At 39.7% G+C, this 20,368-nt stretch overlaps 1 protein-coding gene across 3 annotated transcripts in view; it reads left to right on the forward strand.

Moving 5' to 3' along the window:
* Positions 1 to 20,368, forward strand: part of DCLK1 (doublecortin like kinase 1) — a 334,151-nt gene that overhangs the window by 256,632 nt on the left and 57,151 nt on the right. Inside the window, exons 7-8 of one of the 3 annotated variants that reach the window (XM_045796961.2) lie at positions 12,530 to 12,617; positions 15,518 to 15,626. In XM_045796961.2, the coding sequence (XP_045652917.1) occupies positions 12,530 to 12,617; positions 15,518 to 15,626 (197 nt within the window). Of the gene's footprint in view, positions 1 to 1,435; positions 6,369 to 12,529; positions 12,618 to 15,517; positions 15,627 to 20,368 lie in introns of those variants that run through there. The other 2 variants (XM_045796963.2, XM_045796966.2) reach the window with 2 other exon arrangements.

Below are 20,368 nucleotides of genomic sequence, written 5' to 3' on the forward strand. Positions count from 1 at the left end.
AAAAACTGATCCTGTTTCAAATTTGGTTAATGTTCTTCTCAAATGGTTGGCTATACTCCTATGCAGGAAATACTGAAATAAGTGAAAGATGGCAAGTGCTAAAAGAAGAGACTTCAAAGAATAAATTAACTCTTTTTATTGCAAATTGGAAAACAGTAGCTAGTTCTATTTTTCCTTCTGTGTTGCCTAGCAACATAGCCAGGAAAATGAGTTGGCTGTGCCCCCCAACACACACACACACACACACACACACACATTTACACTGCCTACCTCTTTTTTTTAAAATGAGAACATATTTTTTTTAATTTGTAAAGGAATAGCAAGACATTTCACCACTTTCTTCACAATTAAGAAAAATCTATATTTTTATTTATGTTAATTATGATGATTTAATCAGCTTTTTTCCTTCCTTTAAAATCATATTTTTATGTTACAGCTTTTGGTATTTTAGAATAGTCATATACAATAAGAGTCTGCAGACCAGATATTTTTCTTCATAAAAGCATTGGTGGCAATGTACCAAACAACCTCCCTATTTTTCCAAAACACTATTATTTAAATTGCTGTCTAGAAGCATTTAACTGGTCACAGAAGCAGATCTTAGAGGATCTTTTCCATCCATGAACTTTTTTGGGTCTTATTTCTTAGTCCATCAGGAGGAAACGTGTTGTGGTGTGTAGGTTGAATGAAGCTCCCCATTATACTCCCACATGGCTGACTTGTGTAGATTATCTGATCAGTCAGATGATGTGAGGAGTGGGTGGTACAAAATAGAAAAGAAGCCAGGATCCTAGACCGTCTGCAGATCTGAGCTGGTTGCCTGGCTACCAACTGAGAGATCTCCTAGCAGAAGGGGGGTGGAGGGAGGGAAAAGGGAGGTGATTGGTGAGGGCTTGGAGAACCGGAAGAACATTGGGAAGGGAAGGGGAGGTGAAGCTTGCATTTTTTCTGTCTTCCAAATATAAAATTTTAAAAAGACAGTTTTTATCGGGTGAATGCGATATGCAAACGCAATGCTTGGGTTACTGCTCTGTGACCAGAATTTGCTGAATGCCCTCTGGGGTTCCTGACAAATTATTTTGTGAGGTAAGCACATTCCTCTTCCCCCCACAATGGGAAGGAGATGTTCAAGGAAGAATTGCCTTGACACCTAGTAGTGGAGTTGGCATGGACAGCCCTCAGGGGTTATAAGACCCACAGGACACAGAAGGCAATAGCTCCGAGGCAATTCAAGCCAATAAGGCAAAATAAGCACCATTTATGTCGGCTTAAATGGTTTCTCAGTTATTACCTTTCCTCCAAATTTGGAGACTCTAAAAGGTCTGATGACCTTTGAAACCGGGGATGCTTATGCATTTTTGCTCCACTCCTGAGAGAGCCACAGGGCACCCAAGAAAGCCAAGTAAACAAATCTATACCGCCCTTCATCTTACAGGACCTGTATCGCCCCCTCTCTTCGGATGATTTGGATTCAGTAGGAGACTCAGTGTAAAACAGACAATGGAGCAATGTATATGGTTTGTGATTGGGTGAAGGTGTTTCGCATTTCCTAAGAAAAGTCTAACAGCAAAATACACAAAAGAGTTTTGCATACCTTGAAATTATGAACTCAGACCATGTAAAAGTAAATATACAGGCATTTTATATTCATGATGTTAATCCTTGAAGGTTTTTTTTTTATATGTATATTTCCTACATTGATTTGATTGGGGGAACTCGATTTCTGGGTTTTGGTTTTTTTGTTTTGTTTTTTTGTCTTTTTTTTTGCAAGGCCTGGCTTTAAATGAATTTCCTTGAGTATAAGAACAACCTAATGATATAGCAATATAGGGTCATAATTTCTGCAGATGGGGTTTCCATTCAATCATAAGTAGACATATAGATACAATTTTCCTATACTTTTGGTCAAGTGAATTATAATGGCACCAGCAGACATTTTTTTTTCTTAAAGTTATATTCTTTTGAAAATTTGGATTGTTGATTTTTTTAAAGATACTTCTATTGCAAAATAATAAAAATACTCAAGTCGATTTTTTTTTTCTTCCTGGATAGTAGACAAAGCTACTTACCATTTCGTGGGTTAATATATCTGAGGGAAAACACTCATGTCAAGGACACATCTCATGAAGACTCTAACATTAGGCGTTAGAAACTTGTTTTTTTCATCAAGTAAATTTTCTTAAACTTACCTTTTCATTGGAAGCAGCATAAATATAGCTTAAACGACATACCAACATGAAGAACTTGTTCAGTGGTATTGCTATAAATTACATAACTCCTCCCTACAACCATATATGTGATTTTTCAAATGTGAAAAGGCTGAAACTAGAAAACTTTTTTTTTTTTAAACACACAGACCTAAAAAAATTGTGTCTGGATTTCTTCTAAGAAGAATCCATTTAAAAGCAAAAGTCTCTTAAATGGTGCTATGTAAATCAGGCCCTCAATATCCAAATCTCCATTCAGAGAAGTCCTGATGTTTTAGAAATTTTCGTATGCAAAACTCCTTTTGTGTTAAACCAAGTAAGTCTATGATTATAATCCACTGTTTAACATTAACCTACTAATTCTGCTCTTCTCGTCCTCTGTTTTAAAAATCATAGTCAGCTTTGCTTAAACATAAAATAATTATTTTAAAATCTGAATGTTAAAAATTAATTTAATGTGTATGGTCTATTGTATGTAAGCCATACCCTAGTGGTCATTTAGTTTTACTAGTTCAAACACTAACAATTTAAGACTTGTGAAGCATGGTTTTGATATTCCACAGGCTTGACATATCTCAGTAGGTGATAAATTAAAAATGTATGATGCCATTTGGAGGCCTTTCCTTGAGTTTTTTTTTTTCAAATTTTACTTGAAAACAATTTAAAAACAAAATGTTTGATTCAAGATGGAGAGAAATTCAGTTGTCATATACTGTTTTAAATGGTATCAATTTATCTCCTTGATAAATTGCTCAACTATCAAATTTTACCATCTGGTTTATTGTTACATATGTTACCATCTCACTTTCCAAGTGAATAAAACATTTCAACCAAAAGAAGAAAAAAAAAAAAAAAAGAAAGAAAGAAAGAAAGAAAAGAGTCCAGGCAATCTAACAGCATCTGAAAACTTAGCCTTATAATAATTAGTGCCTCATTATCCTGTCTGTTGGAGAAAAAGACATTTCTCTGGCAGGTTATTCGAACCGCAAACTGAATCATTCCATCTTGAAAGAACAGTTCATAATAATACCTGTTCCAGACTTCAGGTTTAAAAACTGTTTCCAATAGACACGAACAGAGACTCCTGCTGAGATCAAAAGACTGCTTTGTTTTAGCCGAAACAGTAAACATCTGTGCAGTTGCCTATGCTGGTGTCTGTTCTAGTTATGTCTTCGTAAAATGCATTACTTAATACAGTTGAGTCCATAAAAGATTAGTATGTATTTGACTGAACTGTCAAAAATGCAAAGAAAGCAGTGGAACAGTGAACTGAAATCTGGTGGGGTCAGATGGTTCAGAACAAAAATAAATTCCAAAAATGTTCACTTCCCTGCACTGTCAATCTTAGGGACAAGTACCGCTTAGAAAGGTCCAATAAATGCTATTTGTTCTAGAGAAGTGGCAGGTACTGCCAACTGATACGAAGCCCATGGCTTTGATACGAAGCCCATGGCTAGTACAAGCGACAAGAAACTGTGCTTGTACTAATTGCCGATAGGTATCATGGCCAGCTTTCCATTCAGGCAGTTCCAAAGGAAATGCTGTTGCACAGCATTTAATCTTTTGAACATATGACTTTTATTAAAGGACTGTTCAGAGGCAATATATATCATTTACTTTTTGAAACTGAAGTCCCTCGGAGATTGAAACAACACACCATTTATAGACTTTGAGATCTCTTTCTATACAGAGTGTAATTCCATTATACTAAAACAGAAATTAAAAAAGAAAAGAAAAAAACCTCTTAGCAACAAACCAGACGTTTTCAGTTCATTGGTGGAATCAAATTGATGATTTATAGGCACTTAAGATTTAGTTACGTACAGAATTCTTTTTAAAAAATTGGGCCCTAAACTTTAAAATTGTTCTACAGAGCAGGAGAGAGGTCCAGCAAAAACCATGCATTTTTGTCCTTACAGTAAACCTTAAATGTGCTATGAAGACATTGTGCTCTAGTTAAAAGTTTGATACTTCTTCATTTGCACTCACTTTTTTTTTTCTTAGACATCATAGACAAAGATAGGATAAGTATTTCCCTGCTTTCAGCATTTTAGAAATGCAAACCAATGACGTATCAAGTGTGAAGCTCGGTGTGCACTCAGAGGACTGGTTCCGAAAGCCTCGTGCTTTATTCTTCTTTGTCTTGCTTGATCAGTCAAGTCGGGGGGGAAATCCACAATGGTTCTACACCATCAGAAGCTTTTAAGACATTTCAGGTCCACCCATCTGTACACATCCCTGTGTTCTTATATTGGCTCATCTAAATATTAAAAAATCAAGTATTACTTTCTAAAAACATTTATGTATGATACGTGTTCCCTATGTTATCCAACAGGGCTATTTCGTTGTACCCACTGCAAATCTATACATGATTGGGCTCGCTTTTTGTTTTTGTTTTATCGTTCCCCATTTAAAAACAATGAAGCCTGGAAGCTTATTACTTAATGAAAATAGAGAAAGATATTCTTGAAAAATAATCCCATATATTTGAGCTATTGGACTGCTCAATTTTTCATATGTGGCCATATATCTATACAGGCGTGTGGATGTCTATGTAAATTTTCAGGGCTCAGTGTGTATATGGGTGTGCTTACGTTAAGTATTTGTGTATGTTCATAGACCGTAAACAGTAAAATATGGTGTTTGTGACACAGCCTTATGAGTTACTGGCTCTTGTGGAATTGTATGTAAAACCTTCACGTCATAAATTGTTAAATGTGATGTATTAGTTGGGGTGTTTTTAAGTTCAAAAGCAGTATGCTAAACTAGTAAAGGCAAAATGGCTCCAAACAGACGTACTGATTTAACAAACAAAAAAATTGGAATCCAGATACACAAAAAATGTGAAATTCAAACAAATCCAATATTGTGTTAATTATTAAATATAAGCACACATTGATGTTTATATGATTATGTCTTGACCTTCAGGTATCAAAATGGGTGAATCCTATCACTGATGTTTTCTCTCACATGTATGTATTGGTGACATATATCGATTGTCAATCAATATTCACTAAAAAATGAAATATCGATTTATAGGGTTGTGAGTAGTTGAGTGTTGTACTGAAACATAAATATAAAAGAATCTAAACTGTGTTTGATTTGAAGTAAGTTGGTCACAAGGCCAGATAACCTGTAAGGCAATTGTGTATGTTCTTTCAAAACACTATTCTAACTGTTGACATATTTTCAGTAGTAACCTTCCTATACTTGCTATATGTGTGTATATATCTACATAAATATATACACACTTGAAAATGTTAGTTGAATGAATTTATATGCATACATTTGCCCATTTATACATATTTGCATTAGCCTTGCTAGCATCTTTAATTGTGCATGTGAGTGAGAACTGTATTTGTTTGCGATATCCCCACAAGAGTGTAGTGTAAAAATTAGAGATATATTGAATTCAATATACCAATCACCTGATGCAGTTTGTTATACTGTCAGCTGAAAAATATTTGTAATTTTGTGCCTGTAACGCATGTGGAAAAGATAGGAAATCTGAGGCCCTAGCTGTAATTTTCAAGAGTGCATGATATATAGTGTCTTTAAAATGTGGTTCATTTTAGTAAGGATGATGGGTAAATTCCAAGATAGTATACATGGTGCATGTAATACATGGCTGTTTGTATTATATATGGCCACAAAAAAGTTTTGAAGCCAGGAGAGTAGGCATCTGAAAGGTCACAGGCAAAGACCTATGAAAGTTAATTTTCTTGCGATGTGTATTTTTTCGTTTCTATTCATCAACAAGCAAGGAATTGAGTTATTTGTTTTAAGGACTTTTTCCTTCCAAATACACTATGGATGTTGTAAATTTGGATGAAATTTTTACAAAGAGGTCGACATGCTTTCTGCATACAGTTTGAGTTGCTTGGATGTATTCCCTTAAAAAGAGCGTTTGGTGTTAAAATGTTTTAAACAACACTATATTTTAAAAATCCATCGACTGAGGCCATCCGCAGAGTTTTATAGAGCTAAATGATGAGATGTTTCAGTGAACTACCCAGTTTTGAAAGTTCCATCACTTTGTGTTGTGGTTTCATTGTAAAATGTTATAGCTTGTATTTCCCACTGGACCATGTTATTTCCCTCAAAGTTAACTTTGTGACACTTACCACCTTAGAATAACTATGTAATAAACAGGAAAAACCACCTATGTTGTTCAGTGAGTTTCTTTCAGAAAACTTCTAAGTAGACATGGACACTGAAATGACTGTGAGGGCTAACGGTTACTTCCGGTTGCTTTTGTAACGAGGGTTATGACCTGCTTGTGATGTAATCCGCGTCAGCGAATTGATGCTTGAGATACTGCCGAATGCCATCCCATGCCATCTAAAGTATAAAATACTGGCAATACAACAAAATAAGACTATCTGATGAAGAATTCTGTTTCAGCTGCTTATATTAAAATCATTAATACGCTTTTCCTCTCAGGGTTGTCTTAAGGGTGAATTTGTCAGACAAATGGTCAACTGATTGAAAAAAAAAATCGACATGCATTTTTTAGACATACTAACTGTCTCCTGGGGTTGAAGGTATGTTTCTTAAGGTCATCTAATTGTAAGGTAGAGGGAATGATCATGTAGATACATATACATGGGTGTGTATACAAGTTATTTTAAAACCACTAAATAAATATATAAAATAAATATATAATAAAATAAATAGTGATGATAATAAAATATTTAATTACCCAACTTCAATCTAGAACAAAACTCCATACTTTATTTCATTCATAATGTGGCTTAAGGGAATATAGAAAATTCTCCTGGCTTTGTTAGAAAAATGGTTCATATTAAAATTATTATAGAAGTCCAAAATTCTAGTTTCAAACCTAACATTTTTGGTAGGTTCATTTTAACCTTAAAATTACAGTTTACTTTAGTTGGTTCTCTTTATTATTTCCATGATAGCCTAAATGTAACCAGTGCCCAAAGCAATAATGGTATAATCGGAAGGAATGTTAACAAATTTTTAAAATTCCAAATTGTGTTTATGCTTTCTTAATAGAGTTTAAAAATAAAGTATAGCAGGTGCCTGGAAGAGTCGTGAGTTCCCTTCATCACAAACTAGGAGTCTCATTGGAGGAGTAAATCATAGAGGAAATTATTTTGTCAAGAGGTGATAAACTAGATGACTTTCTGGTCCCCTTCCAAACTATGATTTCATAAAGAGTAACTCCTAAGAGGAGACATTGTGTCCCTATCCGCCCCCCTCTCCGCCCGACACAACAGTCTTTTCAGGACAAATGGTTCAGATTTTGAATTTATAGATCTTGGCCTAAGTGAGTATAGAGACTGGATTCAAGACGCAAGAGGGCTGCCTGACAAAACAAAGTTGTAACTAAATACATTAATTTTTGAAATCTTGGCTCCAGTGGGTGGCTTCACTAACATCGATTTAATGCCAGTATTCCCATTGTCATTTTTCCCTCCTCTGAGTAAACCAATTTCATGAATAACTGTTCTCCGATCCTTTAAAAACTTTGACCAAATCTTTATGACAAATGTTCATTTTTCGATATTGATTCTTGTTATGCACATGACTACCTGTACCATAAAGTCTATTTGGGCTGAACGTGCTATGAAGAATGCAGACAGAAGAATTTGGAAAAAGGAATTCCCTTCGCTTGATTTCACATAATAGAACCTTATTAGTTCTTACAGATTGATGTCACCAGCTTATGATTGTTCTATACACACTTGGAAAGCAAATGAATGTGTGGTTTTGGGGTTTTTTTACACACACAGAATCCTCAGGTTTCAAGCTTTCAGCACCAAGAGTATGATTTAATTTTTTTTATTTAAGGAGGTCATCTTTAGAGATTCTGTAGACCTCAAGTCAAGATCACCGAGACAGTAGTTTGAGTCTGTTAAATATTTACTGGTTGTGTTTCCTTTCTGCAGTTGATCCACTTGATTTTTAAGTTCTTTTTTTTTTTTTTTACAATTTTTCAAATCTCTATTAGCAAAGTGATAATTGTGTGCCAGGGCAGAATGTGAAGTGGGAGCGATATGATTACCTAGTCACAGCTGAAGTTATCTGGTGAGATTTGTCTACCTCGAGTATATCAGTTGGGTTAATTGGATGTTTTTGAAAACTTGGGTCAGTGTAGTCCTCAGTTGAGTGACACCGTTAATACAAATGGCAGGGGTAACTAGTACCATTATATTTAAAATGAACTGTTTTTAACTACATAGTCACCAGATACATCTTGGTAAAATGTGGTTAGAGCTGTTATGTCAGCTTTCTCACTTACTTCAAAAAGTGTGGTACGTTCTCCATCTGTTATATGATCCCAAGCTAAATAGCTACACTTAGGATGTGTTCTTACTTAGGGCAGTACTTTTATGAAGGTGTGTCATAAAAGCATCCAGGTGCCAGCAACCTGCCCACCTGGTTCCCATTAAATCTGCTTAGAGGTGATAACATTTCAAATGTCACAATGTCTCTTAGAGCAACTAGTTGCATTAAATTCTAAAATAACTATATGTTCTGTACTATACACACCCAGATGCCTTAGAATTAGCAAACTGAAGCAAACACAAAATCTTATCATTGTGTATATTATAAAATGGTTTATCTGTTCAGAAAAACCAAATAAGCAAACCGATTTCACTTGTAAGCATGCAAAAAATACAAGCGGGCTGTGCAGCTTCTGTTGGTCATAAATAAAGGCTGATTAATTTCTTTGGGTTAATTTTTAAAGAGCAAGAATTTACACATTTTCCCTTTACTGTTTTCCAAGTACTTCAATCAGACTTATGGACAGTAATCAGAGTGTTCCAGCACTATCTAAATGAGTATAGTTAGGATTAGTAACTAGCATACACAAAGAGCCATGTTGATTACTGGATCACCTCAACGGGGAGAGAGGACAAAATGTTAGATGACAAAATCAGAATTGAAAAAAATAACAGTCTGCAAGGATATCAATGTAATAAATATGACATTTAACATGAATAAATAGGAAGTCTTAGACTTGATCCAAAACACCAAACTCCCAAATACAAACTAGGGAGACCTGACATAACAATGAGCTCAGTGTTAGGCTCCAAAGTTACGGTACTGTCTGTCACTAGGCCCATGTGATCTTAAAGTGCATTAGTATTACATTCACAAAGGAGAAGCTCTGCTCCATGCCGGTCAGGGTACACCTACGATATTACATTTCTTTTGAGCCCTAGCATTACAAGAGATATTGAGAACTGAAGTGTATCCACGGGATGGTGAAAGGGTCATGGAGCCCTATTATATGATGAACAATAAAAAAAAAAAAACAACTGGGAATGTCCAAATTGAAAAAGAGAAGATACTGAAGCAGTCCAGTAGCTATTTCAAATTCCTGCAGCACTGTCATACGAAAAATGGATTAGACGAGAACTGGGTAGCTCCAGAGGTGAGACTAAGACCAATACGTGGAGAATGTAGGACATCATTTCAACATAAGGAAAAACTTTCTTTATCTCATATGAACAATTAAGGGGCCGCCTCAGGAAATGATGTGTCCAGTAGTGGAGGTGGTCGGACAGAGGCCATTTGACTAAATGGCTGAGATTTCTGTAGTGGGAATTTGGCCTCCGGATGGAAGTAAGGTGGAAAGGTAATATTTAAAGTCTACTCTAATCCCTGAAATCTTTGAATCCATGAATAATCATTGTCTTGGGAAAGTGTATAATGTAAACTCTCTTACCTCTTTGGGAAAAAGAAGAGATAACACCATTAGGAATCTAATACATTTGTTTTACTCTATCTGAGCATAATAAACAAAATGACAACTTCCCACTCTGTGTTCTCTATTTGTAAGGAAATAATTGTTTCTCTTAAAATGGTCTGTAACTGTCCGCATGATATTTGAAATTAGTTGGGGGTACATTTTCAAACCTAAAGTTGAAAATAAGCAATTCTAACCATGAGCAAACTTGTGTTAATTCTACTTTTTTTTTTTTTTAAACCAGAGTCTAAAAACCTTGAGGGGTTTTTGTCCATAAGGCAGACAAAACACAGCTGGTATTGTGGCAAGCATTCAGGGCACCAGACGCTTGGCGGCAATTGTTGAAATTGTTGAAAATGCAATTTGTTAGTTGATAAGGCACTTTAGTGAATAATATCCAGTAAGTTGATTGAATATTAGAATTTAAAAGATGTTTTCATATACTTTGGGTCAGAGTTCTAGTCTGAGTATCTGATGTTCTTACTAAAAGAACAAGCTTTTGGAATTGAGTACATTACTGTGGACATCTTTGCTAGGAAACACGCGACTAGTCTATCAATTCAAGTGCTTGATGAAAGAGGGTGTCTCTGTATTCTAAAATTTAAAACACCATATGACAAGACAGCACCTGCCACCCCAAACCACAATGTGTCTACATTATTAAACACCACTTGTGATGCTGCTGGAAGAAATTCAAGGATCAGAAAGCCCAGAAGAAGAGAAGGTCTACATTTTAGACATTTACTTACTGCTTTTCTGCTTGGAACAATATTATGTCTACAGCAAAAGCAATCACACAGGGGATGAAAGATCTCACTTTCTGGAAAACACACACCTTTCCCTCAAATGTGGTAATGTTAATGTTTATTTTCTCCAGACATCGACATCATCAATCTGCCTTGTCTAAGCCTTGTGTTCCAATATTACAAACACAAGGTTTTCACAAACAGACATTCATAAAAGTCAGCAGAGCATGACTTAGAAGCTCCTACATTTACAGTACCTTCGACAGAGTTGGTTATGACCACATAGTCAGTGTCACTCCAAGAGAAACTGTCTCAAGGTCACAATCAGAATCCCTCTTTCTAGCCTGAGAGAGGGTAAATGCATGGTGCTCATCACAAAGGGAGGCAGGGTGAGAAAGGATGAAAAAAAACCACTCAAGTCACCAGACTGATTGGTGGCGGATTCTTACGATATGGGAAAATAAAGGACACAGCACACAAACTGGGTGGCATTCAGGGGTAGACTAGAGTAACCACAAAACTCGTAGGATGTCCTGTAAGGAAGCAGATGCGTCCCTGCTGTGAATTTAACTTTCACCCCAATGTCACAGTCAGCTTAGATGAACTCATCCAACATGCGTATCTTAGCCACACCCAGGAAGACAGGCAGTGGATTCAAATGGCCCTGCAATGATTTAAGTAACATTTTCCGAATGATATTCATCTTTTTGGTGAAAACTAAAAATATTTGCTTTTTTCTGTGCAAGAGACTGTTGGGAGTAAAGAAATTATACAAAACTTTCTCTTCCTACGTTGTGTACAGTTAAGGCTGGATGGAATGGGGAGGAGGTTGAAGGGAAACAGGTAAGCAGAGGAAAACTAGGTCAACTTTGCTTCTCGCCACCTCTTCATTATTAATTCAACTACAGATGCTCTTTCCCTTCTCTCTGCTCCACAGACAGCCAGCACCATGAGCCAATGCTGCCCCCTCACCGCCTCCTGCTCCCATCAGGCCAACCAAGTGGATAAACCCAGGGAAACAGAAGGAAGATCTTTTAGGACAAGCTGTGTTCACTGTTTAGAAATAGCATTGAAATATGCAAATTGTGTTCTCAAGGAATAGAAGCAGAGATGGAAAGGTTCATTGTTAAAGTACTGCCCCATAGCTAATCACAGTACTAAATATTTGGTATTGTTTCATCCTCTGGACTTTGTCATCTAGTCCTTATCCTGTCTGCTCTCATTGGTCTTGGGTCAAAACACACCAAAAATACAAGGGCTTAGGCTTTAATTCCTGTCCTTGCCTCAGACTTATTTTGTAATATTTAACATATTGGTAACCTGCTTAGTGCTTATGTCTTGAGCTCAAGTGGAATTAACCCACTCTTTAACCCTTCTCCAAGAATGTGGTAAGCCTTAATGTTTTTCTTTTAGGATAGTCCATAAAACAAACTGAACAGAATTTTTTTTTTCCCGTGGTAAGAATAGAAAAAATTTGGGATGAGATCAGAGTGGCACCATATTTGAGGCCTGTTTGCAGATAGACTGTGGAAAAGTGAGGTGAGGTGCTTAACATCTGACAAACCTAAACAGTGAGCTAAGGGATGCTGATTTTGAGAAGAAGGACTAAACAGTCGTGGAACATCCAAATTTAGAATGACTACCCTGACAGCTAAACCATCTAGTATTGGTTAATAGGGCGGGAAAGAGAGGGAATCTAATTGAATAGACTAAGAACCTCCTCTTTGGAGGGTTAAGACCAAACCCTCCCTGGTGATGGGTGCAGTTACCCCCCAAGATTCTGGGCTGGGCATAGCCCCTGCAGACGGGCGCTCTCACCGAGGGCTTTATTCCCTGTTTCTGTTCCCTTCCAGAGCTCCCAGCACGGAGGCTCCTCTACTTCCCTCGCATCCACCAAAGTCTGCAGCTCAATGGATGAGAACGATGGACCTGGAGAAGGTGGTGAGCTTGGGACGTGGTGTCTGAGGAGAAGGCTTCCAGGGGACAGGGGATGGTTTGGCTAAATTTACTTCAGGAAACTGTAACTTCTCAAGCATTATGACATAGAAACCTAAAGCAGCTCGTAGGAATAAGATTGCATATGGTTTCCCCCGGGGATCATATCTACTCTACAGGAACAGGAAGAGGGAATTAGCCTCATGTGGAGATATGTCACATCCTTGGAGGGCATCAGGAGGCTAAGAAGGCCAGCTATTGCCTACTTTGAAAACAAAAGGAAGTAATCGCTGCCTTTGTTTTTTCCAAATTCTGTTCATTTTCAGTACATTAAAGATAACTTACTCTCTTGACTGACTGTTAACAGCCCTACAGAGGTACGTTCACGAAAGTGAACTCACTATATGAAAATACAGCTTTACGAAAAGAATTGCTTGATGGCAATTGCAAAAATATTCTTTGTATCTTAAACTAGTTCATTTTAGAATTTCTCTGTGAGGTGGTCAAACGACCTGGATTCTGGAATTGACTTTTTCACTTACTCACTGGATTGTTTTGTTTTTGGTTTTATATTGGTTTTTTTTTTTTCAAAATTTTTTTTGAGGGGGAGGGTGGTGTTGAGGGGGAGAAGGGGGAGGGAATCTTAAGCAGGTTCTACCCCCAGTATGGAGCCTGACACAGGGTTCGACCTCGGGACCCTGAGATCATGACCTGAGCTGAAATCAAGAGTTGGATACTTAACCGACTGAGCCACCAGGCACCCCTCACTGGTCTGTTTTGGATAAGCCTCTTCAGCTCTCTAATTCTTAGTTCCTCTTCTATAAAATTGTATAAGATTGTAATATTTGCCTGTTTCCTCCCTGGGGGTCATTTTCAGGCTCAAATCAATTATGAGAAAGTATTTAGAAAAGTATAAGACTGATATGGTCAAGCCACTGTTACAGAATCAGCATCCTTTATTTGTTTGAAGTGATAGGATTTAATTTTCCAAAAAAGTACCTTTTATTATGTCAAGTGACATAAGTGATTTGCACATGAATTATTTCCTGACTACCGTGCAGTATCAGATTTTTTTTTTTTTTTGTATTTCCAGAAGTATGAAATTCAGCCATCTAGAAGTCTCTTTTGTTCTGCTGTGTTGTATTTACGTAATGAAACGAAATGGTCCTTGGCTAAGACTTCGGCACAGCCTTCTTAGCCAAAAGCCTAAAGGATACATTTTATCAATAGGAAAAAATACAAAACAAAAAAATCCCAAGCGTGTGCTCCAGATGAGTGCCTCAGTGATGCTCCCAGCGGAAGGAAGGATGAAGTGCCTCCTTCCATTTCCCTTCTGGAGTCAGCCTTGCTTCTGACAGCCAAGCGTGGTTATTTTTATTATCCGTGTAGTAAAGAGCCTTAAGACTGTGTCATCTGAGAGATGTTTTATAAATTCGGGTGCTTTGCAGTAGATTTGAAACTTCTCCAACGATCTCCTCTAATTCCCATGGAGTAGACAAAAATCCCCCAGCTAAGACTTTCAAACGGAGGCGAAATTATTGGCTTCTTCGGGTGTGAGATGGTGGGGATTAGGGAGGGCGTGTTAATTGGCTGAAGCTCTCCCTTTATTCTGGAGACCACTGTGATAGCTTCTAGTGGGTTAAGACTAAAATGTCACCTATAAGGAGGTAAAGAGGCCACACAGATGCCAAGGGTAAAAGTAGCAGCAGCAAATGTCCTGCGCTTGTACAACCCTTTCCAGAAATTCCGTCCACCCTAGACTCCAGAGTGGTGCGGCTTAAGCATGATCACAGCATAAGGGTCCTAAAGCAGATGTGTGATAATTGTGAATTTCCATTTGTCGTTCCCCAGCGTTGCAGGCTAATGGAGAACACAGAAATCACCAAGAAAGCCTAGGCACCACCTAAGGTTTTAATTTTATTTTGAGAAGAAATGTTTAGTCTCAGTTTATGATTAAAGGTCAGAATGGGAGCACATTTAGAAAGCACACTAGGTTTCCATCACATTTTGTATTCAGGTTGCCTGAGGCAGAGTGAGGATTTATAACTTTAAAGCATGTAAATTTTAGAGCCCAGCTATAAAAGGCTTTTTACACCCCAAAGATGTTAAAGGTTATCCAGTATATTTATGTGACCTAAGTGTGGCTTATTTAGTTTTATGGCCTTAGATATTTAAAGCATTATTAGGCATTTGTAAAATATTTCAAAATGCATTTTAAGGGGGAAAATGTGTTGTGTTAGTGGCACTAACATAATTGAAACTACAAAACTGTTCTGTTCACAGACATAATAAATATTGCAATTTTAACTCGACATCTGTTATGCAGGTTGCTGGTGAGAACATTTGTCTAAAATCTGCTCATTGATACGGGGGGGGGGGGGGGCATCAGGGCTTAGTTCGTAGGGAATTTTACGGAGATCTCCATTTCAGGATGCAGTAAAGCTAAATGTCCAAACAGCAGGCATGCTTCATGCTTGTACAATGTCAAGCAGCCCAGAGTCCCCTATAAGCTCCATTGTTGCTCCTGAGCCATACGTAGGAATGTCATTTGTCTATAGACAGTGGGTATTCCGTAAACACTATGGATCAAATTGGCATGAAACACGAAGAGTGAAACTTCCTCCCTGGAGTCCCCACGGCCACAGAAAGTGTCGGTGGCCCTCCCATCGGTGGAAGTGGACCCCATACGTCTTACGTTTCCTTTCAGTTTATCATTCGTCTTGGTAAAAACTGTTGAGTGTATACAGTGTCAGCGGGGGGAGGGGAGGGCTTGCCTCACTGTACGGAAAGTGCCATATCGATTCTGAATCAGTTCCCTTCTATTAGATGATCCTCCTAAATGTCTCTCTGGTGCCACATCTGCGTTCCCTTGTCTACCAATAAAAATGTACTAATGATTCTTTCAGAAGTGTCGGAGGAAGGCTTCCAGATCCCAGCCACAATAACAGAACGATATAAAGTCGGAAGGACAATAGGGGATGGAAATTTTGCTGTTGTCAAGGAATGTGTAGAAAGGTGAGAAGGATATCATTTGCATCGCACTTTAAAGGAAACATTTGGCATTATGTTTTCCAAGATCGTGTCTTTATTTGCCGTCTGTGGCACATATGGAATAGGTTAATGTCTCCACTCCAGATGTAAAAAGAAAAAAAAAATTTTTTAAAGAAGGAAAAGCCCGTCTAACAACAGATTTGAAAAATGTAGTGATTCCTGAGACAATCTATAAATTAGGGACTTTGATTTTTCCTTTTTAATGTACTCAGCAAAACTTTGCCAGATCTTTCAGGTGAGCCCTTTTATTGTGTTAAAAAAAACCATATTGAACGGTTTTTTTTCGACGCTCTTCTGAGACATTTTGTAGAGGTCAGAACATTCTTGTATGCAGTGTATTCTAACGTACCAACTATCCTCAAATTAAATATAATAACCTTGAAAAGTTTAAAATGAGTAGGTACTGATTCCAACAAAAATGGTGTTTAATACATTAAAATGTTTTAAAATGAATGAGCTTGGTACTCTTGGGGGCCCAAGCCAAGAGGCTTGGAGCAAAAGGTTTATCCCTGGGATCTTGATACCTAATCAAGGACAGTGGCCGGTGGCTACTAGATGAAGTGACAACTAATAAAGTCACAGCCCAGATTAAGGTGGCCTCAAACCCTCAGCCCAGTGCTCTCTGGAGCAGCTTCTTGCTCGACAGGGACCTGGTCGGCCAGCAGCTCCTGCTCAGAGCTGGTGAGCAGAGCGTTGAAAAGTCAGGGGGAACCCACTTCGTTCCTCGAGGAAGATTTCACTGCTGGCTCCCCTGCCACTTTTCTCTGCCCCCCGGGGAGGCTGGGCGCCTCCCAGTCGGCACTGTGTGGGAATCATGTTCCTTTGCTCTGCTCTACCACTCAGAGAGGACGCCTCAGACTAGAAGCTTTAGCCTCACAAGATCCAGAACTTGTTCTTCTCCAAGAGCTTTGATTTGGAAGCACAGATTTATGCCACGTTAGAGCTGGAAGCCGACAGGGCCTCGGGCATCACCAGGGTCCTGAGTTTGGCCGGTGTCCACTGATTTGCTCCCCTGCCCCCTTTGCCACTCTTAGGAAGATGCCTCCTTGACTGAGGTCTCAGAGCCTTCGTGAAGATACCCTCGGGCGGTAAATCTCAAACTCTGCTCCCTGCAGCATTGTAGCTGGGCCAGGATAGTCCCACCAGTGCCAGCAAGCCACCACAACAGCCAGTCTTTGTGAGCGACGGGCATGGCAACAGTAGTGTGAAAAACCCCTTAGGAGTTACCGTGAGGCCACCCTTTCTCCTCTCTGTCCCTCAGTCACCCCACTGCCACCAGAGTTTGACCATTTGTGGCCTCATTGCCAAATGCAGAAAGTTCTCCTTTGCTTTCCTAGGCCTCACACCTCCCCAAACAGGAATAGCCGCTGTTTATTGAGCATCAACTATATACGAGGCCCTTAGGATAGTTCACGTAATTGTCATAATGAGCCCATAATATCAATATCATCTCCATTTATAGCAGACAAAGATCACCTTAAGAAGTTAGATGCCCAGGGTGACCCAGCTGGTACTTAGGAAGGCCTGGGTCCGAAACTCACACTTCTGACCATTCTGTTGCCTCCAACAAAGAGCCTCTCAGGAGAATGTAACTTAGTTGATCTAAAGTCACACACACACACACACACACACACACACACACACATACACCGCATCTGTCCCTGTACAAAAAAAAAAAAGACAGAAATTAAATCAGGAAAGCCACTCTTAAGGCAATGGATGGAAATGTGTGTGTATGTGTTTATATAATTTTATATTTCATTTAGACTTTTACTGATAGTAAATTCAACTCTTCTTAAGTTTTTTTTCCGCGGTAGCAGAAAATCCCATTTTTAGCAGATCACCATGCCCTTCCTACGTGGGGTATCTGGCGATCTGCAGTGTGCGTCACTGTGGAGTCTGGCGTGGCCGCCACGTGCTGTTTCTCCTCGCTAGCACAGGGATCACGAGGGCGGCGTAGGTCCAACAGTCACTGGTCTTCTTCCCACAATGAAAATGTCTCATGTCTCCATCCAGAATTCATGTCTTTCTTTCCAGTTTGGACTGTGTTCATTTTGCATGAGTTCCCATGTTGGGTTTCATCAGTGTGAACTTTGCGAGTCTACACACCAGATCGCTCCACAAAGTTTTAGTATTCCGCTCCTGCTGAATGAGGACATATGGCATGTGTCCTCGCTCCCTGGAGGCATCACGAAACATTCTTTTAATATTTTCCAGAGGTCCAAGAAAATAAAAGCGAGCTAAGCATGCCGTGAATGGCACACACTGCTTGCGGGTACATTGTGCCATATTTCGAAGGATGCATATGTCTTAACAAGAGCAAGACTGTCCCTCCTCTCTTAAGAAGATGCCGTCCCAGGGAAGGTCTTCCTACTACAATGGACGCAATAATAGGGTTGTGTAGGCCTTTCCTTCCATGGTCCCGTCCTAGCATATTCTTTGGTAATGGCCGCTGGGCCCATTTCGATTTCTGCCTGTTCCCCAGTAGCAATTTCTCCGGCGGCCTCAGGAGCCCCTTGGACATGTAAAGGAAGAGGGTGAACTGAGACTTGTTCTATTCCGAAGCTGTTCTATAGACTACTTGGAGCCCCAAAGAAAACTCAGAGGGCTGAAGAGCACTAGCGAAGGGTCAGAGCATGAGTAGAGGGTTCGCAGTGAGGCGCCTTTCTTCTTTGCTTTCCTGGCTTTTAGGGACTAATTAGCATACAAGCCAAGGGTACCAGCGGCGCCCTCGGGAGCAGTGACAGTGTCTCCTCTGGCTCTTGGCCCTCCTCTCCACCTGCACAGTTTTTCAGCACTGCATTTTTTAGCAATGCATGCAGCAGAACTGTATTAAAATTCTAGCTGCTCCTGATTCCCTCTCTCCCTCCCTCCCCTATAAACCCGAGGAACTGCTCAAGGAAACCGCTGGCTTGAGCAGTGAGTGTAGATGGGCTCAAACCCATCCGAACATCCGAACGGGCTGAGACTTCAGGGCCACAAACCCGGGTTGCATCTACCTAGAAAGCCTTCAGAGTTTTCAAGAACCTCCAGAACCTTGTACCTGTAGTTTGAAGGCATTTCCTTCCGATGTGCTGTTTGGAGGATGAGTCAGGGTAAAGCTGAGCTGTTTCTCCACTGGCTGGCAGGGCTCGTCCTCCTTGTCTTCCTGAGGATGCCCTGGCACCCGGCTTGTGCTCAAATTCAAAATCAAACTCTATTCCAGAGATGTCTGAGGAGACAGTCTGGGATGCCTCAGTTCTCTGCTCTGCACAATTACCCGCTTAGGAGGAGGCTGGAATGGGCTGTATTATTATTACGTAGCAAACAAAGGGTGGTGTTTACTAACCCTCCTTTGTTGGGGCCCAGGGGGTCCTCCGGCACCTCCACAGCTCAGCCAAGTGCTTGGAGCCCCTGCGAGTTCAGGCCTACCCTGGACTCATCCCGGGCTACAGAGAGGGACGAGTCCCTCTGCGTGAGAACCTAACCCAGTGTGGAAGGATTGCCGTGAAATTCATCAAATGCTCCAATGGCAATGCCTGGGAAGCTGTTTTTCCTTTTCCACATAGATTTTTTTAGTACCTTGAAAACCTAGCAAACCCCCCATAACAGCATCAACAAAAAGCACGTTAGTCCAGAGCGTCCCAATGGATGTGTTCTGCTGCCCCCATCCCAGGGAGAGGAAGGAGAGTGGGGAGCAGGTTGGCCCTGGGCTGAGAATCCCTAAGTTTAAACAAGACAGCTTTCTCCAAACCATTGCTTTTTTTTTTTTTTTTTAGCACAAACATTATAAATTGGATTTAGTTCAAATTTGTAAGATTTGGGAATTTCTTTCTTAATAGTTCAGCCTCTAACCTTGGGTCAACCTTAATAGGAAGGGGACCTTACAAATTGAATTCCCATATAGGAGGGAAAAAAGCAAACAAAATTTGTCCTGCTGCTGCTGCCTTTGCCAGGCATTCAAGGCTCCGAGATTCTGTGCAAGGTCAAGAATGTCATTTCAGGAACAAACAAGCAAATGGCCTATAGTTTCACCATCAATCCCTGTATTAAGTGTTCTCACCACAACAAGCAGTAGACTCCATGGGGACAAGGACCAGGTTTTGCTTACCTGTGTCTAAAATGCCCGGCTTTTACTCACCTCTGTAGCCACCAAAGAGCCAAGCTCGTAACCTCTCGCTGAATAATTACATGGGCACAGCGATCCTCGGAATTAAGGTATGCAGGAAGGCAAATGTTTTGCTTAAGGTTTTATTTCTTGCCAAGTGTTTCCACTTACCAACTTAAAGCAAGAAGTTCAATTCTTACTCTTATGGTGTACATGTAGTACTAACACCTGTTCTCAGGCTTATTTTCCAGACTCAGCCGCGTTCCTATAAACATATACTTCCAGTAATTAAGGATTATATTATGCCTTTATAGTTCTGCCCTCAAGGAATCAAGAAAGAAAACTTGCAGCATTAATTTTGGTGGTCCTCTACAAGGCTCACTGTCTGAGATAAAACACGGGTCAATCTGAGTGTTGAGTCCTATTATGTAAGGTTCTGGGTATAGAACCCATAAAGTCCCTTTTCCTAGTAAGCCCTGAGGCCACTGCAGCCAGGCTTGCTCGAATTTTCCCTTCAGCCAGAGGCTCAGGACACAACCTAGTTTGCCTGGGGTCCTGGCAGCCAACACACCCACTTGCTCCTTGGAGTCTGCTCCTTGCCCCTCTGGGTCTCGGGGGG

This window comes from Ursus americanus, chromosome 10, assembly GCF_024610735.1.
Source record: "Ursus americanus isolate L20-20 chromosome 10, mUrsAme1.1.p, whole genome shotgun sequence".
In the NCBI taxonomy this organism is placed as follows: Eukaryota; Metazoa; Chordata; class Mammalia; order Carnivora; family Ursidae; genus Ursus; species Ursus americanus.